Source organism: Limanda limanda, chromosome 15, assembly GCF_963576545.1.
Source record: "Limanda limanda chromosome 15, fLimLim1.1, whole genome shotgun sequence".
Taxonomy (NCBI): domain Eukaryota; kingdom Metazoa; phylum Chordata; class Actinopteri; order Pleuronectiformes; family Pleuronectidae; genus Limanda; species Limanda limanda.
The window spans coordinates 24551524-24572387 of NC_083650.1; the positions used below are offsets into that span (position 1 = coordinate 24551524).

General features: G+C 40.3%; 3 protein-coding genes across 3 annotated transcripts; all 3 read left to right on the forward strand.

Annotated features, from left to right (window-relative positions):
- Positions 1–538: 538 nt before the first annotated feature.
- Positions 539–10729, forward strand: slc17a5 (solute carrier family 17 member 5). The gene is made up of 11 exons (XM_061087052.1): positions 539–722; positions 2603–2799; positions 3908–4141; positions 4373–4460; positions 5135–5221; positions 5915–6033; positions 6755–6916; positions 7227–7359; positions 7446–7593; positions 7910–8000; positions 8720–10729. Exons 1-11 carry the CDS (start codon positions 641–643, stop codon positions 8858–8860), a joined length of 1482 nt encoding a protein of 493 aa, XP_060943035.1. The 5' UTR covers positions 539–640; the 3' UTR covers positions 8861–10729.
- A 1321-nt stretch (positions 10730–12050) lies between these two features.
- Positions 12051–14437, forward strand: LOC133020631 (cyclic GMP-AMP synthase-like). The gene is made up of 5 exons (XM_061087267.1): positions 12051–12707; positions 12814–13027; positions 13162–13419; positions 13675–13774; positions 13890–14437. The coding sequence occupies exons 1-5, from the start codon at positions 12051–12053 to the stop codon at positions 14239–14241; spliced, it is 1581 nt and encodes a 526-aa protein (XP_060943250.1). The 3' UTR covers positions 14242–14437.
- Positions 14438–14907: 470 nt separating this feature from the next.
- On the forward strand, positions 14908–20645 carry LOC133020348 (uncharacterized). Its single transcript, XM_061086872.1, has 10 exons — positions 14908–15503; positions 15687–15828; positions 15909–16122; positions 16526–16783; positions 17028–17127; positions 17922–18414; positions 18527–18740; positions 19130–19387; positions 19510–19609; positions 20236–20645. The coding sequence occupies exons 1-10, from the start codon at positions 14908–14910 to the stop codon at positions 20588–20590; spliced, it is 2730 nt and encodes a 909-aa protein (XP_060942855.1). The 3' UTR covers positions 20591–20645.
- Positions 20646–20864: the final 219 nt, after the last annotated feature.

Genomic DNA, 20864 nt, shown 5'->3' on the forward strand with positions numbered 1-20864 from the left:
GAACTGTCACTTTTAAATACAATAACATTTATTAATATTGCTTAAATACTTTTTGATAGTTGTATTGGTATTTTTACTTTTACAAGTAAAATTTGAATAACTAATTCATCTTCAGCAGCTCATGAATAACATTTAAATCTTTGTTTTTACCATTAATGTTGATTATTATCTTAATAATGTATTATTACGGCCCGAGCACTGACAGACACTGACAGACATTATATATATGTTTTTTATTAAAAAAAATATTTATTTTTATATTATTTATATTTATTTATTATATTTATTTATTAAAATTATTCTATTATTGACATAATACTTTTTTATTCATATTGATTATCACCTTTAGATTTTTTTATTATTAATATATAATAATTCATTATTATTAATATTACCTTGTCTGAACCATATATATAAAGGTCTGAACCAGTGGTTTAATCCAGGATGTATTTCCGGTATGGTGTGACGTCAGTGGGCAGGTGGTGCGCTCAGCTGACTGGAGGGAGGGGCTAGCTGTTTGCTGTTAGCAGTTAGCTGTTGTTGTTGTTGTTAGCTTCCGGCTGCAGAGTGTGTGTGTGTGTCTGTGTCTGTGTGTGTGTGTGTCCCTGTGGATCTCAGGGACTCGAACCTTCAGTGCAACATGTCTCGGTTCAGCTCAGACCTGGAGGACGAGCCGGACACACCGCTGCTCCACCGGGGACAAGAGGACAGAGTGCACAGAGGTAAGAACCGCTAGCTACTTAGCTCCGGTGCTAGCCCTCTTATGTGTAGCATGTAGCATGTAGCTTGTAGCATGTAGCTTGTAGCATGTAGCTTCGTAAACATATGTTTCAAACCTGCGCTGGTTCTAAAGTCTCATCGAGAAGAACGAGTTCAACCTCCAGCAGCTGGGGGTCAACACACATGCATGACAACAACAACAACAACACAACACGAGCACTGACTGACACTGTGTTTATCTACAACAACAATGAACACAAAGCACAACTCATCCAGTGAGTTAAGAGTAACACAACTGTTTGTGTTGCAGGGCAAACAAACTCACTTCAAAACAATCTGGAATGATTACAACTTTTTATATTAATGGTTTAATAAAAAAACCTTTAGTAGTTGTTGCATTATAACTTCAAACAAAAGGTCCATCGTGGTTGTAAAAGTTTGAAAAAGTTTAGGGTGAATTCTGTTTTGAGGAAGCACACTTAGCACAATCTTAAAAGTGAAGTAAAAGTTGCAACATCACATTTGTAATGATATGCATGATTTCAGATTATATTCTGCAAATAGAATCACTGAACTATTACAAGTAAACGTGCTTATTGTGCAGATTGAGCCGGTGTTGTGTTGTTTAATCTTTATTATATGTGTGTTAATGTACAAGTGGTGCTCAGTGGTGTAGTTGTTCAAGGTGGAGATAAATATGAACTATTATAGGATATGTTTTCAGTTTAAAAACTTAATCTAAATATGTGTATGTTGTGGAGGGAAGTTCCATCTTAAATATAACAGAGTAGAGCTTAAAGGATTTAAAGAAGTGTTAAATTCTTACTCAAGAAAGTACTTAAACACAGTACAAGTACTTTAACACATAACGCCAATTATACCCTAAATTAATAGATCATTGATTTACAAAAAGCTTTTGTTAAACAGTTCGTTGTCCTGTTTCCAAGGGAAGATTTAAAAAAAAAAGTATTATTGGCACCGTCCACACTCATCCTGTTTTACATCCTCCAGTCACGAGTTGAGGGACGTTCAGCAGGAACAGGACAGAGCCGGGACAGAGTCTCATTATCTTTTATGAGTTTCAACTTTTTATTTGTCATATGCAAGTTAAACTGGTCGGCTCAGCAGTGCAAGAGGTGAAAAGACAGAGGGAGAAATGTGCTTCAGCACTTTATCATGAGCAATATAAATCAGCAGTGGGAACTTTACATAATCAGAATCAGAATCAGAAAGGATTTATTGCCAAGTAGGTTTAAACCTACCTGGAATTTTCTTTGGTAAAAAGGTGCATACATTTAACATAAAGCATAAAAACACAATAAGTACCTCACATAAAAAAAAGAAATAACTGTATATAAAACAAATATATATACAAGACCTAAACATTTAAATAAAGAGTAAAAAGCAAAAACAGATATATACAAGATATAAAAAGTTAAATAAAAAGTAAAATGCAAAGCAGGAGAGAAATGGGGATGTGCAATATGCAACATACTGTTATGTCATGTTATGTGTGTTAATGTAACACAGAATTGAGACGTGGGTGCGGGATAACATCAGGTAGTTCCACACAATGTATAATCCACCGTCCTTCTCGGGCACTAAATGATATTTATGAAAAAAGCCTGGATAAGAGATGACAAATACACGAGTAAAGAACTGAAACGACTAAAATAAATGATTCAAAACCGGAAGCAGCAGATTTTGGAGTTTTTCTGCTTGAATAATGAACAAATCATTTATTTCCAAAAGCTTTTGATGCTGAAAATAACCACGTTTCCTTTTTATCTAATTTAAAGACTCGCCACGGATCAAATTAATACTTGCACAGTATTATCAAACATGTTATCTCATCTCTCTCTCTCTCTCTCTCTCTCTGCAGCTCCAGTGTGCTGCTCCTCCCGCTATGGCCTGGCCCTGCTCTCCTCTTACGGCTTCTTCGTGGTCTATTCCCTGAGGGTGAACCTCAGCGTGGCGATGGTGGACATGCTCAACGTCACCCATCAGGCCGACGCCAACCACAGCGGCACAGTGTGTCCGGCTCATGCAAACCCCGCACGGCCCAAACACAACCACACGGTGAGCACGAGCGCCACCGGGAGTCACAACATGTGATGCTATCAACCGGAGGGGTTCAGATGATTCACTGTTTCCCTCAGAGCTGCTGTGGTTTAATCCCAGTTTAGAGAGTTTCCTTCGTACGTGTAGAAATGACGACGATGGTGGAGACTGAGCAGCATCATCAATGAAGGGCTTTGAAATGACCTTTGGAAAACAATGAGTCACACTGAGACCGAGTTTAACAGAAGCACGTCAGAGGTTAATGAATCAAGAGGCCGGAGCTGACGTCATATTCAGAAGTTTGTCGGTTTCAGATAAAAGGATCCAGGGGACAACCGTCATTCTGATTTGTACACTGTGTAGTAGTGGTGGGGGAAATAATCGATTCTGTTCAGTATCGCGATATTTTGCGCCTGCGATACTGTAGCACAAAGTATTGCAATTTTAATTTTTTTAATTTTTTTAATACTTTATTCACAATTATATGTCACAGCCCCTGGCTGGCAAAGCATGACGAGGAGAGTTTCAGAGTTGATTGAAGCTCTAGGTTACTCTTATTTATATGATTATTCTCAGGTTTATGTTACTCTATTATGTCTGCTTTGTGTTACTGTATTGTATTTAAATAATTGTAAGTTATGTGCTGGGAGCTCAGCGTTCATGTGAGAGGTCTCCTATTCAGAACATAATTACAAAGGTCCTGTGTCCTGAATGTTCAAGGACAAAGTTTTTGCACTTCAGTTAATGTGTAGAAGACAATGTTGTTCACAGAATTAAATGTGACATTTGAAGTGAGTCTTATTTTCCTCATTTTTTGTAATGCCTTTGAATAATATGGGGGACATGAATCGCAATATATCGCAGAATTGAATCGCAATACTTGCAGAATCGCAATACTATTGAATCTTGGCCCAAATATTGCAATACTATTGAATAGTCACATTTTTGCCAATTCCCACCCCTACTGTGTAATGTGTATGTTCGAGGACTTAAGGGCTTTAAAAAAAGATAGTCACACACATGAATAAACTTTCAAACAACGAGAAACTTTGATTCCTGCCTTTATTTTTTTATAATGCCACAATAATCAATCCTGCTTCATCGGTGTCCACCTCACCCCCGACAGGCCAGCGTGTACGACTGGGACTCGGAGACGCAGGGCTGGATTCTGGGCTCCTTCTTCTACGGCTACATCCTGACTCAGATCCCCGGCGGCTACCTGGCCGGCCGCTACGGACCCAAGTGGCTGATGGGCTTCGGCATCCTGGGAACTGTGGCTTTCACCCTGCTCACCCCGGTGGCTGCAGACCTGGGTGCAAGCTATCTCATCGCTGTCAGGGTGCTGGAGGGGATCGGAGAGGTAGGAGAAGTGGAAATGACTCCCGCTCATCTGTTGTTTGTATCATCAACACAAGCTGTACTGTCACCATATGTGAAATTAGCTTTATTCAATTAAATTATCAGTATTAAAACATCTGTCTGAACTCCCACAGCCATACCTATGAATACAGAGATAGTTTGTTTACACCTATAATCAGCTGATTGGTTGTACGTGTGTCCTCCGTCCCTTCATGTGCTGGTTTGTCTTCAGGGAGTCACGTTTCCTGCGATGTACACCATGTGGGCGGCGTGGGCTCCACCGCTGGAGAGGAGCCGGCTGCTCACCATCTCCTACATCGGTAAGACGGAGCAGACAGGGGGAGAACAATGGTGATACTGTTAGAAATGTTCATATTGTGGAGGCTCTCAAGGGCTTTTTGGTGTGAGCTGAGCCCCCCCGCCCCCCCCCCCCTCTGGTCCTGCTTTCTTTTCTTTTCTTTGGTTTATATTGCCTGTTTATGTTTTACTGTGTACTGTAAATTGTATTGAATAGATCTAACTAGGTTACACTTCAATGGCACCTTTTTCCTTTTTGCTTCTATGACATATGTATTGCACTTAACTGTTCCTATATATTTATCTTCAGATATCGTTCTATTTTATTTTTATGTCTTCATTTTATCATTAGCCAGCGTGTATGTGTGTATCTGTGTGAGTACATGGGTATACTTATGTTTGTATACGGTAATTACTTTATTTATGCGCTGCTGAATGATGATTGTTGTTCTTCAAATCCAATAAAAATTTGATCACAAAAAAAAGAAATGTTCATATTGCATGTAGAACTGTAGCTTTTTGAACTCATACAACAAATTACAAAACTTTTACCTCTCTCTCTGTGTGTGTGTGGACTGGTCTCCCTCTCTCTCTCTGTGTGTGTGTGGAATGGTCTCTCTCTCTCTATGTGTGTGTGTTGATCACTTATCAGTAACGCTCTGTGATTCACAGCTGTTTGTATTCTCTCCATCCTCAGGAGCCCAGCTGGGGACGGTGATATCTCTTCCTCTGTCTGGTGAAATCTGCTTCTACCTCGACTGGACCTACGTCTTCTACGTGTTTGGTAAGTCCAAAAATTGTGTTTTTAACCTTTTAATGGCTCCGTCCTCATTCATCCTGTTCTACATCCTCCAGTCACGAGTTGAGTTTATTTCCTCTGTGGGTTTGACGAGATCAGAAGTAATAAGTTGCTTGGTTCGGTTTCAGGAAACAGAAATCCTGTGTTTTCAGATGAGTTGCACGTCTGACATGTGATGGAGGATTTTTTTTTTTTTTTACATGTATTTTTATTGGTTGTTAGACAAGATGTACACTGTCACACATGTTGCAATATTTCAATTAAATTTCTTTTTGTGTCAATGTACAATGAAACAGTAGCCTTTTAACAATTTACATTTTTATATTTTTATAAACCCCATCCCACCCTAACATTCCCTGTGCCACAAAAAAAAAAAAAAAAAGAGGGGGGGGGAGTTCTCCTAAGATGAAAGCGTTTGCGCTTTACGTTAATGCCCTATACTAATGAGAGGGGAGAGTGACAAGTTTGTCAAAATAGACCAGTAAAGGGTCCCAGACTTTGTTGAATTTTCCGGTTGATCCTCTAAGAAAGTATTTAACTTTTTCAATTTTTAAAAACATCATCATATCCGAAAGCCACACAGATGCCTTCGGTGGTAATTGTGATGGAGGATTTAATCTACATCAACGCAGGCCATCGATCTCCACCTGTGGTCTGAGAAGTCTTTTGTTCCTCCAGGTGCTAATGGTCTGGTGTGGTTCATCCTCTGGGCGTTTCTGGTCTTCGACAGTCCCAACACTCACCCACGGATCTCAGAGCGGGAGAGACTCTACATCACCAACTCACTGAAGAACGAGGTATCACCACGAACCAGACATTATTATTACACTAGAGACAAATTAGATTTGTGTGTATTTAGCTGCTGTTGTGTAATTGTAGATTATATCTCAGATTGTCAGTCTGATCTCGGATGAACTTCCGTCCGAGGCAGAGACAGTAGCTGCAGTGTCTGATGCTTTCAGGCGTTTCCGCTCCAGCAGTTCTCTGATAATAATGTTACATAATCTGTGTGTTGCATAAAGTTATTCTCTTATCCAACTTCCTCAGCTGTTCGGTCATAACACATATAAAGAGTCGGTTTCATTTAGACTTTCAGCTGCTTTCAACTCTCTACATGTTCACACTGATTCAACGTTTTAACCAACGTGTGTCTGATTCTCCAGATGTGTGAAAACAATGGGTTTTGAGCTCTTGAGGTTATGTAGTTTATTAGTGTATCACTACAAACCTTGAATATGACTAGACACTGATGAACATTGATTATTATTTAGTATTTTTCTGTCCAGCAGGGGGAGGAAAAGTTAACCTAAAATATAAAACCACCAGGAGAAGCAGGAGATTATAGAACAAACACTTTTCTCTTCTGTGAGGCTTGTTTCCATTAATTCAGTCAAAAAAAGTCAAACTTCACAACGTATATTAGCATATTTACGTATTAGTTCTTGCAGAAGTGTGTGTTTTCCAGTGAGAACTTCCTGATCCACCTGGTCCCTGTGTTCCTCTTCCCTTGCGATCCAGCTGTCCACGTCTGCAGGCCACATCCCGTGGAGAGCCATCGTGACCTCCAGGCCGCTGTGGGCCATCGTCGTGGCTCACTTCTCCTACAACTGGACCTTCTACACCCTCCTCACCCTGCTGCCCACCTACATGAACGACATCCTGGGCTTCAGCATTCAGCAGGTGGCGTCAGCATCACACACACATATATAAAGAAAGTGAACATAATGTGATCACAGCTTCTTTTCTAGTGTTATTTTATTAAAGAATTGATCTAAATCAGGGTCATTTTAAGTCCTGATGTGAAAGTTCATCTGTGCAACACTGAGAACAATGAATGGAACCAAAGTAGTAGACAAGGGACATGAATGGATCAAATAAAAACAAATAGTTTCTTAACCAATGAATAAATTATGATTTCTACCTGCTGATGAAATGTGTTAATAATAAATAAATGAACTCACCATGTGTTGTTGTCTCCCGTCCACCACAGAACGGTTTACTCTCCGCTCTTCCCTACCTGGGCTGTGCGGTGTTCGCGGTGCTCAGTGGGCAGATTGCAGATTACCTGCGGGAGACGTGCCGGACCCCCACAGTCACCGTCAGGAAGGTGTTCTCCCTCATCGGTAAGAAAACACCAACGTCTCAGCTGAACCCTGGATTCTGTTGCTCCGACCGGAGAGAAGAGATGTTCACAGTGGTTGTTGTGCAGGTATGATCGGGCCGGCCATGTTCCTGGTTGCCGCGGGTTACACCGGCTGCGACTACGTCCTGGCCATCACCTTCCTCACCATCTCCTCCGCCCTGGGGGGAGTGTCGGCCTCTGGATTCAACATCAACCACCTGGACATCGCCCCATCGTGAGAAACTCCTTCACTGAAATACGCTCTGGGAATATTATCTCAGAATTATAGCAATATGAAAAGATTTGTCTGATGTACTTGTGATTTTTTAGACTGGTTGTACGATCTTTATATGAATAATCTCAGCATTATTAAAAGCAGATCTGTGAAGGACTACTTTCTTAAACACATTAAGTACACATGACATTTATAGTGTTAAAGCTGATATTATACAGTTTACTATCCTGTTAACACGTAATACAACAATAAATACTTCTGTTAGTTTCGCAGTGGAATTAATCCCATTTAATAATCCATGTGTTTATCTCCACAGGTATGCTGGGATCCTGCTGGGAATCACAAACACCTTTGCCACCATCCCTGGCATGGTGGGACCAGTCATAGCAAGAGCCCTCACCACAAATGTAGGAATCACACGTAAACTCACAACCTGTCTGGAAAAGTCACTGTTTCAAAGCTCGTTGATAAATCATTTGAACATAAATTATTGAAAAGTTAATTTGTTAAATATCAGGGTTCATACACATTTTGACCAATGGATTTCCATGACTTTTCAATAACTTTAAACCAAATTTCCATGACCGAACATTTTGTGAAATCTCGGTGTATACGCTAAAAAGTGACAAAATGTAGAATTCAAACTAACAATGAGAATTCCAAGGCAGACAGTACACCTTAAAGGACAAACCCAAGTATGCCTGCTTATATTTTGAGAGTATTTCTTTAAAAGCATATGAATTATTTAAAACTCAGCGTAAATAATGAACGACATGAAAATATGAATTTAACAAATTTCCATAACTTTTCCAAAACTTTTGGGAGATTATTTTATTCCATGACTTTTCAAGGCCTGGAAAAACACATTTTAAAATTCCATGACTTTTCCAGGTTTTCCATGACCGTACGAACCCTGAAATATACAAGTTTAGGCTAAATGTCCTTATTTGGAAAACAGGACGATGTCAATAATCCAAAAATTACTTTTAAATTCTGTTTCTACCGAAAAACACACTTTTGATCAATGTTTTACTTTTTAGACTCGACGTGAAAGTGACTCAGCTTCTATCCCCAGTTGCACCAGTTACTCTCTACTCTAACCAGTTCTGTGCTGCCTCTCCTGTAGAACACCATAGAGGAATGGCAGACGGTCTTCTACATCGCTGCCTCCATCAACCTGGTGGGCTCGTTGTTCTACACAGTGTTCGGCCGGGGGACGGTGCAGCCGTGGGCCGTCCACACGTCCCTGCCTCACCACGGAGACTGAGGCGGAGGACGAGCACCGGACTTGGGACGTGGGACGATTGTTCGGACAGACAAATCACAATCGCGGGTTTAGTAAACAGGTAGTAGGGCGGCGCTGCTAATTGGCAAAGCTCAGCAACAGTGAGTAACAGACTTGATTCTTTTTTCTGTGAACGTGGGGACCGACCAACCTGCAGAGACAGAAGCAGACTTGCACTTTTAGTTCAGCAGAAACGCTTTGGAGACGAAATAACAATTGAGTCAACGAAACACTGTTCATCTCCGAGGCTTCTCAGCATGAGGGTCAGCTCTGTTATTAACAAGTTAGATAAGATAATCCGTTATTAGTCCCACTACAGAGGTGCTACAACACAGCTTCAACTCGAAAGGTCAGCTAATGCAGTTTAAATTAAAGTTAATCTTGATGAATATATCGTGATGAACGAGCAGTGAAACACAAACGATTCCAACTTCTGTTACTTTGTGGTTTTCAGGGTTCCTAGTTAAAACCAAATTATTCCTCTCAGTTGTTATTTCTGCCTCCAGAGCAGCTCTGTGCTCGAGCTCTTTTTACCCGTCTTCAGTTTTATTGCAGGAGTGAAAGTCCACACTCTTCAGAAGGACGTTGACTCACACTTTTGCGTGTGTACAGTTTGGGATAACACAAAAGCTGCTACACTACAACCCTTAAGGTAGTGCCAGTGATGCCTCGGTCACACTGCAGGGTTTTCTACTCGCCAACAAATTCTACAACTCGCCGCCAAAACCCGCAGATAGAAGCCAAACGCTGGTTCTTCACTTATCGTTACGTGTGAACTCTTAGAGGACACAGCTCGAGAGTCTTGCCAACGCGTCACCAGATGAATTAGTGACGACTGCAGCCAATGAATTAGAAAGTCGTGAAGTCTTAACTGGGCACAAGTGTTTAAATGGTTAAAAATGTTTACTTTAAAATAACAAACGTGTCATCTCCAACCAGATGTTTTAGATTAAGGCTGCACAGCACAAACACTTTCTGGGGAAAATGCCTTTAAGTGACGCCTCATTATATTATATCAAAGCTCTTTGTCTTTAACGAGCCCCTTCGTATATAACTTAAAAATACTTTTAAGTTATATACGAAGGCAACTGGACGTGAGATTCTTCAAGATGTTTTCCCCTCCGTCTTTTTTTTACCATTTTTTTGTATTAACTTGCTCAGACGGGGCAGTAAAGGGATTTTATGTGTACAACAGTGTGTGTTGTCTTGACTTTCCAGTCTGTAACACTAAGATGATGTGAAGCTGCAGGTGAAACCAAAGGGAAAGAAAGAGGTTCCTGATGGACACAGCCTCGTTTCATTCACAGGAGTTTGGGCCAATTCTCAGGGATCTTGAATCAAACAGGGACTAGAAAGGGAGATAGTTCATGTTTTAAATCTGTGTCCTCAGTTTTTAAATCATTTCAAATAGCACGGTTAATACTGGATCTGTGGACATTTTAACGCAGCTTCATCTGACCAGTTTAATATCAGTTTTCCACGAGCTTTTCTCCCGTAGGTTTTGACCACAGAGAGAAACATTTAGTCCTGGAGGACAAGTAGCACGATCGTCCCATTTCAAGATGGAAATGTCCTCGTGCCTTATGACATTATCTTAAAAGGTATCAGACAGTTCAGGTGTATGTTTGTTTTATTGTTGTTTTAATGATTCCTTCTGTTCCCTGCTGTCTTCTTACTTCAGTTTTACATTCATGTTGAGAGTAAAGGGACTTTTGTATGATATGCTGTATATAAACTACACCAAGTGAAATCAATGTAAAACTTCACCCTGGGAACATCCCAGAGAGAATGTCTTAAATCAGTGTCATGTTCTGTAAATACTTCATCATATAAAGCTACGCTTCAATCTCAGGTTGTGTTGTGTTTTTATTTCATTACTTAGCGACTGTCTCCGGATTCCAGCCAAAGGAACGACATCTTTCACACCTACTGCTTGAAATACACTTTACACAACTTCTCATTTGGGTTAAAGAACATTCACTGTTTCCCTCTTCACCCTGATGTCTATCAAACTTATTCACAGCTTTCACACTATTATATACGTCTCTACTTCCACAGACAAGCTCAAAAGCTACTGCTGCAAAAACAGGATCCTACTGAAGGCTGATTGTTAGATTGTTAGAAACCTGGAGCTGAGTGGGTTTGACGCTGCTTGTTGAACTGTGGATAGATTCACTTCTGTGAAGGTCGTCGGGTTCAAGCTCCAACTGAGGAAGATCGAACAGAGAAACTCTCCCAGTGGATCCACGGGACTGAACACTGCACATTACTGGATCTGGATTGCAGATCTCTAAACATGTTATCTGCAGCTTCATGGTTAGAAGAACACAGGAAAACAAGTTAAACCACGTTCTTCTGAGTAGTAGATTAGTAGAACTGAGTGATTTGATGTGTTCAAGCTTTAAAAAAGGCACAAAAAACAAAACAACGTTCCACATGAGTCTCTCCTGACGGACTCCTGAAGCACTTTGATTGCCGTGTTGCTAACTTTGCACTTGCACTGGAGAAGCTTAAATTGGCTTAAGCGACTGCACCTCATTGTAAGATGGCACGAGACGAACATTAAACATGTTTCAACCCAGATATGGGTTTGTGGGTTTTAGTCCCTTTCTGTGTGTGACAGGGCAACAACTTTACGAACCAATAAAATGTCAAACAGAAATCTGAGCATCTGTACAATACACACATTTGTCCACAAGATGTAGCTGCTGGTATTGTAATAGATTGTGTTGTCATCAAACTGTCATTATTTTTTAATAACTTGTAACAGGATCATATGAAGCTGTTTTTCTCACACACTCAGTTCTTAAATCTGTCACAGGAACAAAATTACTAAATATAATTTCCCCTTAAAGACTTGAGGACAACAATGGAGTTGTTATCAGATTGTGTTTTAGCTTAACTGAAAGCAAAGTCTGCCTGGAGTAAGAAATACACATTTAAACATCTTAAACAATACTTATAATAATTGATTAAAATTAAATCAAACTCATTTTTTAACAACTTGTAGCAAATGAAGCTGTTTTTATCACACACTCAGTTCTTAAATACAATTTCCTCTTTAAGGCTTAAGGGCATTCTGACAAGTAGTTAAGGGGCGTGCTCTCATACACTACTAGGAAGTACTTAAAAGTAATTTCATCATCGTAGATTCATTCCTTATCACAGCATCATGACAGGCAGAGGGAGAACACGCAAGGCTGCGACTCCTACAACCGATAGTGCCAAGGGCAAAACCATAAGTGGAGAATATGCAGAGAACGGCTTTGGAGAAGAGAAGCAGAGTTCTACAACCACGGAACAGAAAGCAAAGGGAAGGGACCGGAAAACACCAAACAGCACGAATGAGAAGTCATCGGAGCAGAGCAGTCAAAAGAAAAGGACAAACAACTTCACAGAGGAGAGGACAGACGACACAAAGGCTCCTTCACGAGGTGCAGGAGCCAGAACCGGAGCTGGAAAATCCAAAGAGAAATCTGAGGTGCAGCTAACGAAACCACAACCTGAGACAACAAAGGGCACAACACAACACTCTGCAGCGGCTACAAAACCAAAGAAACGTCCCGGCACAGCCAAAGCAGAGGAGGAGGAGACAAAGACAACACAGCCAGAGGACACCACCAAGACTTCTGTAAAGACCAGGGCTGCAGTGGACTCTCTTCTCTCCACAACTCTGGGGAAATTGAAGATTAAGAAGATAGACAAATCAAACACAGCAAAAGTCGTCAATAAATTGATAGACCACATAATCAAGCATTTAAAGGAGAAGACTAACTGCTTCACAACAGCAGAGGCACTACGCACTGGAAGTTACTATGAGAATGTAAAAGTAAGTTTTCTCTGGGACGTTGTTTTCAGATTAGAAGTGAACAAACATTTTGATTCAGTGTCTTTAACAATACAGTCGAATGACAGTGATGTTTTGTGCAAAACAGATTTCTAAACCTGATGAATTCGACGTCATGCTGTCCATCGATGTTGACCGGGTGGACATTAAACCGTTTGGAGATAACGGAGCCTTCTACAGTGTGGCTTTAAAACGTGGCAATAACCCGCTGAAGAAATTTCAGGAAGACGACCTTTTATCCGCCAGTGAAATGTTGACAGAGTTCAGGGACGAGGTGAAGAAGTGCGTCAAGGCTTTTCCAGGCAAGTACCAATATTTGAAAATGTGTAGTTGAAATAAACGTTCATCCTGCTTCCTAATGTTCGCCTTCAAATCTTCATTTATGTACAAATAAAACAATTTGCAGACTTTTCATTGTGCTTCTCTGTTTTCTCAGACTGGGAGGTGACAAGGAAGAAACCTGGCTGTCCTGCAGTTACTATGACGACTACAGTTCAGTCTGTGCTCGTCTCCCTGGATGTTGTTCTCAGCATCAAGGTCCGAACAAGCTGGCCAGCTTTCACCCAGCAGGGCTTTCAGATCCAGGGCTGGCTGGGGACGAAGGTGATGAAGGAATACAAGGGAAAGCCATATTATCTTGTCCCAAAATACGAAGGCAGGGGAGCAGTGGAGCGTGACGGCGTTTCAGCTAAAGGTGAGAAGCTCCTGACATTACTTTAATAAACCAAATGAGCTGTTTGATGAATAAGAAATGAATGAAAATATAGTTTTTCTGTGCTCTTCATCTGCTGCTCCTCTGTCCCTCACTTGAGGCTCTGAGGTTTCTACGGAGGAGGTCACATCTTGTTTAGCGCTAGGAGACCAATTGTGATTTATGAATATAGGCTTTACAGATTCAATGTGATTGGATGATGCTTCCATTGAGTATTCTGTCTTCTCCAACACACAGATGCTTGGCGGGTTTCATTCTCTCATGTTGAGAAGGACATTCTGTTGAAGCACGGCTCAATGAAGACGTGCTGTGAAAGAGAAGGCCAACGCTGCTGCAGGTCAGACTGAGACAAACGTATTTCTCTTTAAGTAAAACACTGGATGGGTTCCTATAACCAGCTGTGCTCTAACTAAAACTCATTTGAGAATCTGCTCCTTTTTCTTGACCTTCAGGAAGGACTGTTTGAAGCTCCTGAAACACCTTCTCGGTCTGCTGAAAGAGAAAGAAGCTTCATTTGTGAAGTTCTACTCCTACCAGGCCAAGACCACCCTGCTCCACGCCTGCAGCTCCAGAGGGAAAGACAGTGACTGGAGCGCCTCCTGTCTGAGCCGCTGCTTCCTGCAGCTGCTGGAGGACTTTATAGGACATCTGAAGAAATGTGTTCTCCCCAACTTCTTCATCCCAGATCAGAACCTCCTCTTCGGCATTGACAAGAAGAAGTGCCTTCTCCTGGCTCGTTGTATCGAGGAGCAACGTGACAATGACTTTCCTATTTTCACTTGTTGGCTTCAGAATGAGGAGTAGCTTGATTGAGACTAATCTGACCTTTACGTTGATATTTATGTTGCAAAAGGTGCCTTAAAAATAAAGATTTTATTATTACTACATGTATTATTGTGGACTTTAATTTTCTATTAAATTTGATTATTCTTCTGCTTTACAATGAAACAAGGGAGTTGTTACCAGATTGTGTTTTAGGTTAATTGAAAGCAAAGTCTGCCTGGAGTAAGAAATACGAAGTTAAACATCTGTTACACTTATAGTAATTATTTAAAGAATAAATGAAACAATTCCGGCTGTTGTGCTGATTTTTTTGCAGTAACACATGTAGCTGCTGTTGGTATTATAATAGATTTTACTCTCATCAAACTCATTTTTTAACAACTTGTAACATATGCAGCTGTATTTATCCAAGATCGAGTTCTTAATTCTGTCACAGGAACAAAATGACTGAATATAATGTCCTCTTTAAGGCTTAAGGGCATTCTGCCAAGTAGTTAAGGGTGTGCTCTCATACACTAACAGGAAAAACTTAAAAGTAATTTCATCAGAGTAGATTCATTCCTCATCGCAGAGTCATGACAGGCAGAGGGAGAACACGGAAGGGACCAGAAAACACCAAACAGCACGAATGAGAAGTCATCGGAGCAGAGCAGTCAAAAGAAAAGGACAAACAACTTCACAGAGGAGATGAACAAGCCACCGACAGACGACACGAAGGCTCCTTCACGAGGTGCAGGAGCCAGAACCGGAGCTGGAAAATCTAAAGAGAAATCTGAGGTGCAGCTAACGAAACTACAACCTGAGACAACAAAGGACACAACACAAGACTCGGCAGCGGCTACAAAACCAAAGAAACATCTCGGCACAGTCAAATCAGAGGAGGAGGAGACAGAGACAACACAGCCAGAGGACATCACCAAGATTTCTTTGGTGTTCAAAAAACGAAAAACCTGTGCTGGCAAAGACGAATCAAAAGAAGAATCTGAGGTGCAGCTAACGAAACCACAGCCAGAGATGGAAACTGACACAACACAAGACTCTGTCACAGTCAAATTAGAGGAGGAGACAGAGACGACACAGCCAGAGGACACCACCAACTCTTCTTTTGTGTCCACAAAACCAAGAACCGGAGCTGGCAAAGACGATTTAAAAGAAGAATCTGAGGTGGAGCTAACGAAACCACAGCCAGAGATGGAATCTGACACAACACAAGACTCTGTCACAGTCAAACTAGAGGAGGAGACAGAGACGACACAGCCAGAGGACACAAAGACTTCTATTGTGTTAAAAAAAACAACAACCTGTGCTGGCAAAGACAAATCAAAAGAAGAATCCGAGGAGCTAACGAAATCACAGCCAGAGACAACAAAGGACACAACACAAGACTCTGTCACAGTCAAATCAGAGGAGACAGAGACCTGGGCTTCAGTGGACTCTCTTCTCTCCACAACTCTGGATAAATTGAGGATTAAGATCATAGACAAATCAAGCACATCAGAAGTCGTCAATAAATTGATAAAACACCTAATTAACCATTTAAAGAAGAAGACTACCTGCTTTACAACAGCAGAGGCACTACGCACTGGAAGTTACAATGAAAATGTAGAAGTAAGTTTTAAGTGAACCAACACTTTGATTCAGTGTCTTTAACACTACAGTCGAATGACAGTGATGTTTTGTGCAAACAGATTTCTAAACCTGATGAATTTGACGTCATGCTGTCCATCGATGTTGACCGGGTGGACATTAAACCATTTGGAGATAACGGAGCCTTCTACAGAGTTGCTTTCAAACGTGGCAAAAACCCGCTGAAGAAATTTCGGAAAGGAAACATTTTATCTGCCAGAAAAATGCTGAGAAAGTTCAGGCACGAAGTGAAGAAGTGCGTCAAGGCTGTTCCAGGCAAGTACCAATATTTGAAAATGTGTAGTTGAATTAAACGTTCATCCTGAAGTTGCTCCACACTGCAAACGTGGAAGTATCAACCGGGTTATTGACGAGGTGTTTCAGGAGAAATATTTCCAGCTCCTTTTACTGCTCATCCCCAAAAATCTATATCTGTTTCCATTCATTTAAATGGAGAAAGCAAAACATGTTAATTATCTGCTGGTGGAAACTTCTGATCGTTTGAGATTTTCTTTATTTCACTCTTTTCTATTCCGTAGCATTTTTACTCATATTTTCACTCCAATGTTGTGATGTTCAAATTGTTTGTCGTTGCTTCCTAATGTTCGCCTTCAAATCTTAATTTATGTACAAACAAAACAATTTGCAGACTTTTCATTGTGCTTCTCTGTTTTCTCAGAATGGGAGGTGACAAGAAAGAAACCTGGCTGTCCTGCAGTTACTATGACGACTACAGTTCAGTCTGTGATCATCTCCCTGGATGTTGTTCTCTGCATCAAGGTCCGAAAACACTGGCCAGATTCTACCAAACAGGGCTTTCAGATCGATAAATGGCTGGGGACTAAAGAGAAGAAGAAACACAAGAAACCCCCATATTATCTTGTCCCAAAATACGAAGGCAGTGGAGAAGACAAGCATGAAGGCGTTTCAGCTAAAGGTGAGTAACTCCTGACATTACTTAAATAAACCAAATGAGCTGTTTCATGAATAAGAAATTAATGAAAGTCCCGGACGGACAGAGTTTTTTCCTCTGTCCGTGCCGGGGGGGGGGGGATTCTACGGAGGAGGTCACATCTTGTTTAGCGCTAGGAGACCAATTGTGATTTGTGAATATTGGCTTTACAGATTCAATGTGATTGGATGATGCTTCCATTGAGTATTCTGTCTTCTCCAACACACAGATGCTTGGCTGGTTTCATTCTCTCATGTTGATAAGGGCATTATGTTGATTATCCGCTCGGAGAAGACGGGCTGTGAAAGAGAAGACCAACGCTGCTGCAGGTCAGATTGTGACAAACATATGTTGCTCTTGGGTCGGATTGACTCCCAGTGTGTGTGTGCATGCGTGTGATCATCCGCAAGCCCTGGCCGGTCAGGTAGAGGGTTAGGGTGATCCGAGGATTGTCCTCATCCAATTCTCCTGGGTGTAGTTGACACCAATGGATTGGTGTTAAGTAAAACACTGGATGGGTTCTTATTTCATATAGGTAAAGGGTTTCTGCTGGGTCCTCAGTTAGATTGAAGATCTTTTAAATACTGCTTAGATTGTAATACATGCAATGTTTCATGATCACATCAGCAAAAATATTTCATTAGGATGTAATTAAATCAATTAAAAGTTTTGCTAAAATCTCAGTGACCTTAACAATTGTAACGGTGAGCTGTGCAGTAAAACAATCGACTCTGCCGTCATTTGTCCTGAGATTAAAATCTAACTCAGGCGGTTTATTAGTACATTTAATATTATTGATGTGTGACTTGTATATTAACTTAGTATGTATGTATTTACCTAATATACCAAAAACACATTTTTTGGTTTTAGATTCTTGTTTTTCAATCACTTTTTCTATGTCTATATGTATTTTTTTTTGTACAAATTTAGTCAACTCCGTTTTAAATCTGCTTCATAAACAAACTTCTCAATGCCTTTTTAAGAAGAATACAGAATTTGTAAAAATAACTTTCAAGTCCCTGAAGCCATCTTATCTAACAAAAATTAGAAAAATCTTAAAAGAAAGAGAAGTTATCATGAATTTCACTCATTTGAGAATATGCTCCTTTTTCTTGACATTCAGGAAGGACTGTTTAAAGCTCCTGAAACACCTTCTCAGTCTGCTGAAAGAAAAAGAACCTTCATTTGAGAAGTTCCAATCCTACCAGACCAAGAAAACCCTGCTCCACGCCTGCAGCTCCAGAGTAGACGACCGTGACTGGAGCGCCTCCAGTCGGAGCCGCTGCTTCAAAAAACTAAAAACCTGTGCTGGCAAAGACGAATCAAAAGAAGAATCTGAGGAGGAGCTAACAAAACCACAGCCAGAGACAACAAAGGACACAACACAAGACTCTGTCACAGTCAAATCAGAGGAGGAGACAGAGACCTGGGCTTCAGTGGACTCTCTTCTCTCCACAACTCTGGATAAATTGAGGATTAAGATGATAGACATATCAAGCACATCAGAAGTCGTCAATAAATTGATAAAACACATAATCAAGCATTTAAAGAAGAAGACTAACTGCTTTACAAAAGTAGAGAAACTAAACACTGGAAGTTACTATGAGAAAGTAAAAGTAAGTTTTCTCCGGGATGTAGGTTTACAGATTGAAATTAGAAGTGAACAAACATTTTGATTCAGTGTCTTTAACAATACAGTCGTGTGACAGTGATGTTTTGTGCAAACAGATTTCTAAACCTGATGAATTCGACGTCATGCTGTCCATCTTTGTTGACCGGGTGGACATTGAACCGTTTGGAGATAATGGAGCCTTCTACAGTGTGGCTTTCAAACGTGGCAAAAACCCGCTGAAGAAATTTCGGAAAGGAAACATTTTATCTGCCAGAAAAATGCTGAGAAAGTTCAGGCACGAAGTGAAGAAGTGCGTCAGGGCTGTTCCAGGCAAGTACCAATATTTGAAAATGTGTAGTTGAATTAAACGTTCATCCTGAAGTTGCTCCACACTGCAAACGTGGAAGTATCAACCAGGTTATTGACAAGGTGTTTCAGGAGAAATGTTTCCAGCTCCTTTTACTGCTCAATCCCAAAAATCTTTATCTTTTTCCATTCATTTAAATGGAGAAAGCAAAACATGTTAATTATCTGCTGGTGGAAACTTCTGATCGTTTGAGATTTTCTTTATTTCACTCTTTTCTATTCTGTAGCATTGTTACTCATATTTTCACTCCAATGTTGTTTGTCGTTGCTTCCTAATGTTCGCCTTCAAATCTTAATTTATGTACAAACAAAACAATTTGCAGACTTTTCATTGTGCTTCTCTGTTTTCTCAGACTGGGAGGTGTCAATGGAGAAACCTGGCTGTCCTGCAGTTACTATGACGACTAACGTTCAGTCTGTGCTCGTCTCCCTGGATGTTGTTCTCTGCATCAAGGTCCGAAAACACTGGCCAGATTCTACCAAACAGGGCTTTCAAATCGATAAATGGCTGGGGACTAAAGTGAAGAGGGATTACAAGAGACAGCCATATTACTTTGTCCCAAAATACGAAGGCAGTGGAGAAGACGAGCATGACGGCGTTTCAGCTAAAGGTGAGTAACTCCTCTGACTCCTCTACTTAAATAAACCAAATTAGCCGTTTCATGAATAAGAAATTGTGAAATCAATGTGATTGGATGATGCTTCCATTGAGTATTCTGTCTTCAACACACAGATGCTTGGCGGGTTTCATTCTCTCATGTTGAGAAGGACATTCTGTTGAAGCACGGCTCAGACAAGAAGTGCTGTGAAAGAGAAGGCCAACGCTGCTGCAGGTCAGACTGAGACAAACATATTTCTCTTTAAGTAAAACACTGGATGGATTCTTATTTCATAAGGGTTTCTGCTGAGTCCTCAGTTAGATTGAAGATCTTTTGAATAATGCTTAGATTGTAATACATGCAATATGTTTCATGCTCATATCAGTAAAAAATATCATTATGATGTAATTAAATCAATTAAAAAAAACATTAAATGTTTTGCTAAGATCTGTGACCTTAACAATTGTAACAGTGAGCTGTGCAGTAAAACGACGACTGTCATTGGTCCTAAGATTAAAATCTAACTCAGGCGGTTTATTAGTATATTTAATATTATTAATGTGTGTGACTTATATATTTACCTAATATACCAAAAACACATGTTTTGGTTTTAGAATGTTGTTTTTAAATCATTTTTCCATGTCTATATGTATTTTTTTTTGTACAGCACTTTGGTCAACTCTGTTGTTAATCTGCTTCATAAACAAACTTGACTTCTTAATGCCTTTTTGGGAGAATACAGAATTTGTAAAAAATAACTTTCAAGTCCCATCTTATCTAACAAAAATGAGAAAAATCTTATGCTAATATTATTAATAATATTATATATTATTCTAATGCTCCTCTTTCTCGACATTCAGGAAGGACTGTTTGAAGCTCCTGAAACTCCTTCTCGGTCTGCTGAAAGAAAACGAAACTTCATTTGAGAAGTTCTACTCCTACCAGACCAAGACCACCTTGTTCCACACCTGCAGCTCCAGAGGGCAAGACAGTGACTGGAGCGCCTCCTGTCTGAGCCGCTGCTTCCTGCAGCTGCTGGAGGACTTTATAGGACATCTGAAGAAATGTGTTCTCCCCAACTTCTTCATCCCAGATCAGAACCTCCTCTTCGGCATTGACAAGAAGAAGTGCCTTCTCCTGGCTCGTTGTATCGAGGAGCAACGTGACAAAGACTTTCCTATTTTCAGTTGTTGGCTTCAGATCAATGAGGAGTAGCTTGATTAGACTCATCTGACCTTTACGTTGATATTTATGCTGCAAAAGGTGCCTTAAAAATAAAGATTATATTACTACTACATGTATTATTGTGGACATTAATTTTCTATTAAATTTGATTATTCTTCTGCTTTACAATGAAACAAGGGAGTTGTTACCAGATTGTGTTTTAGGTTAATTGAAAGCAAAGTCTGCCTGGAGTAAGAAATAAGAATTTAAACATCTGTTACACTTGTAGTAGTTATTTAAAGAATAAATAAAATAATTTCGGCTG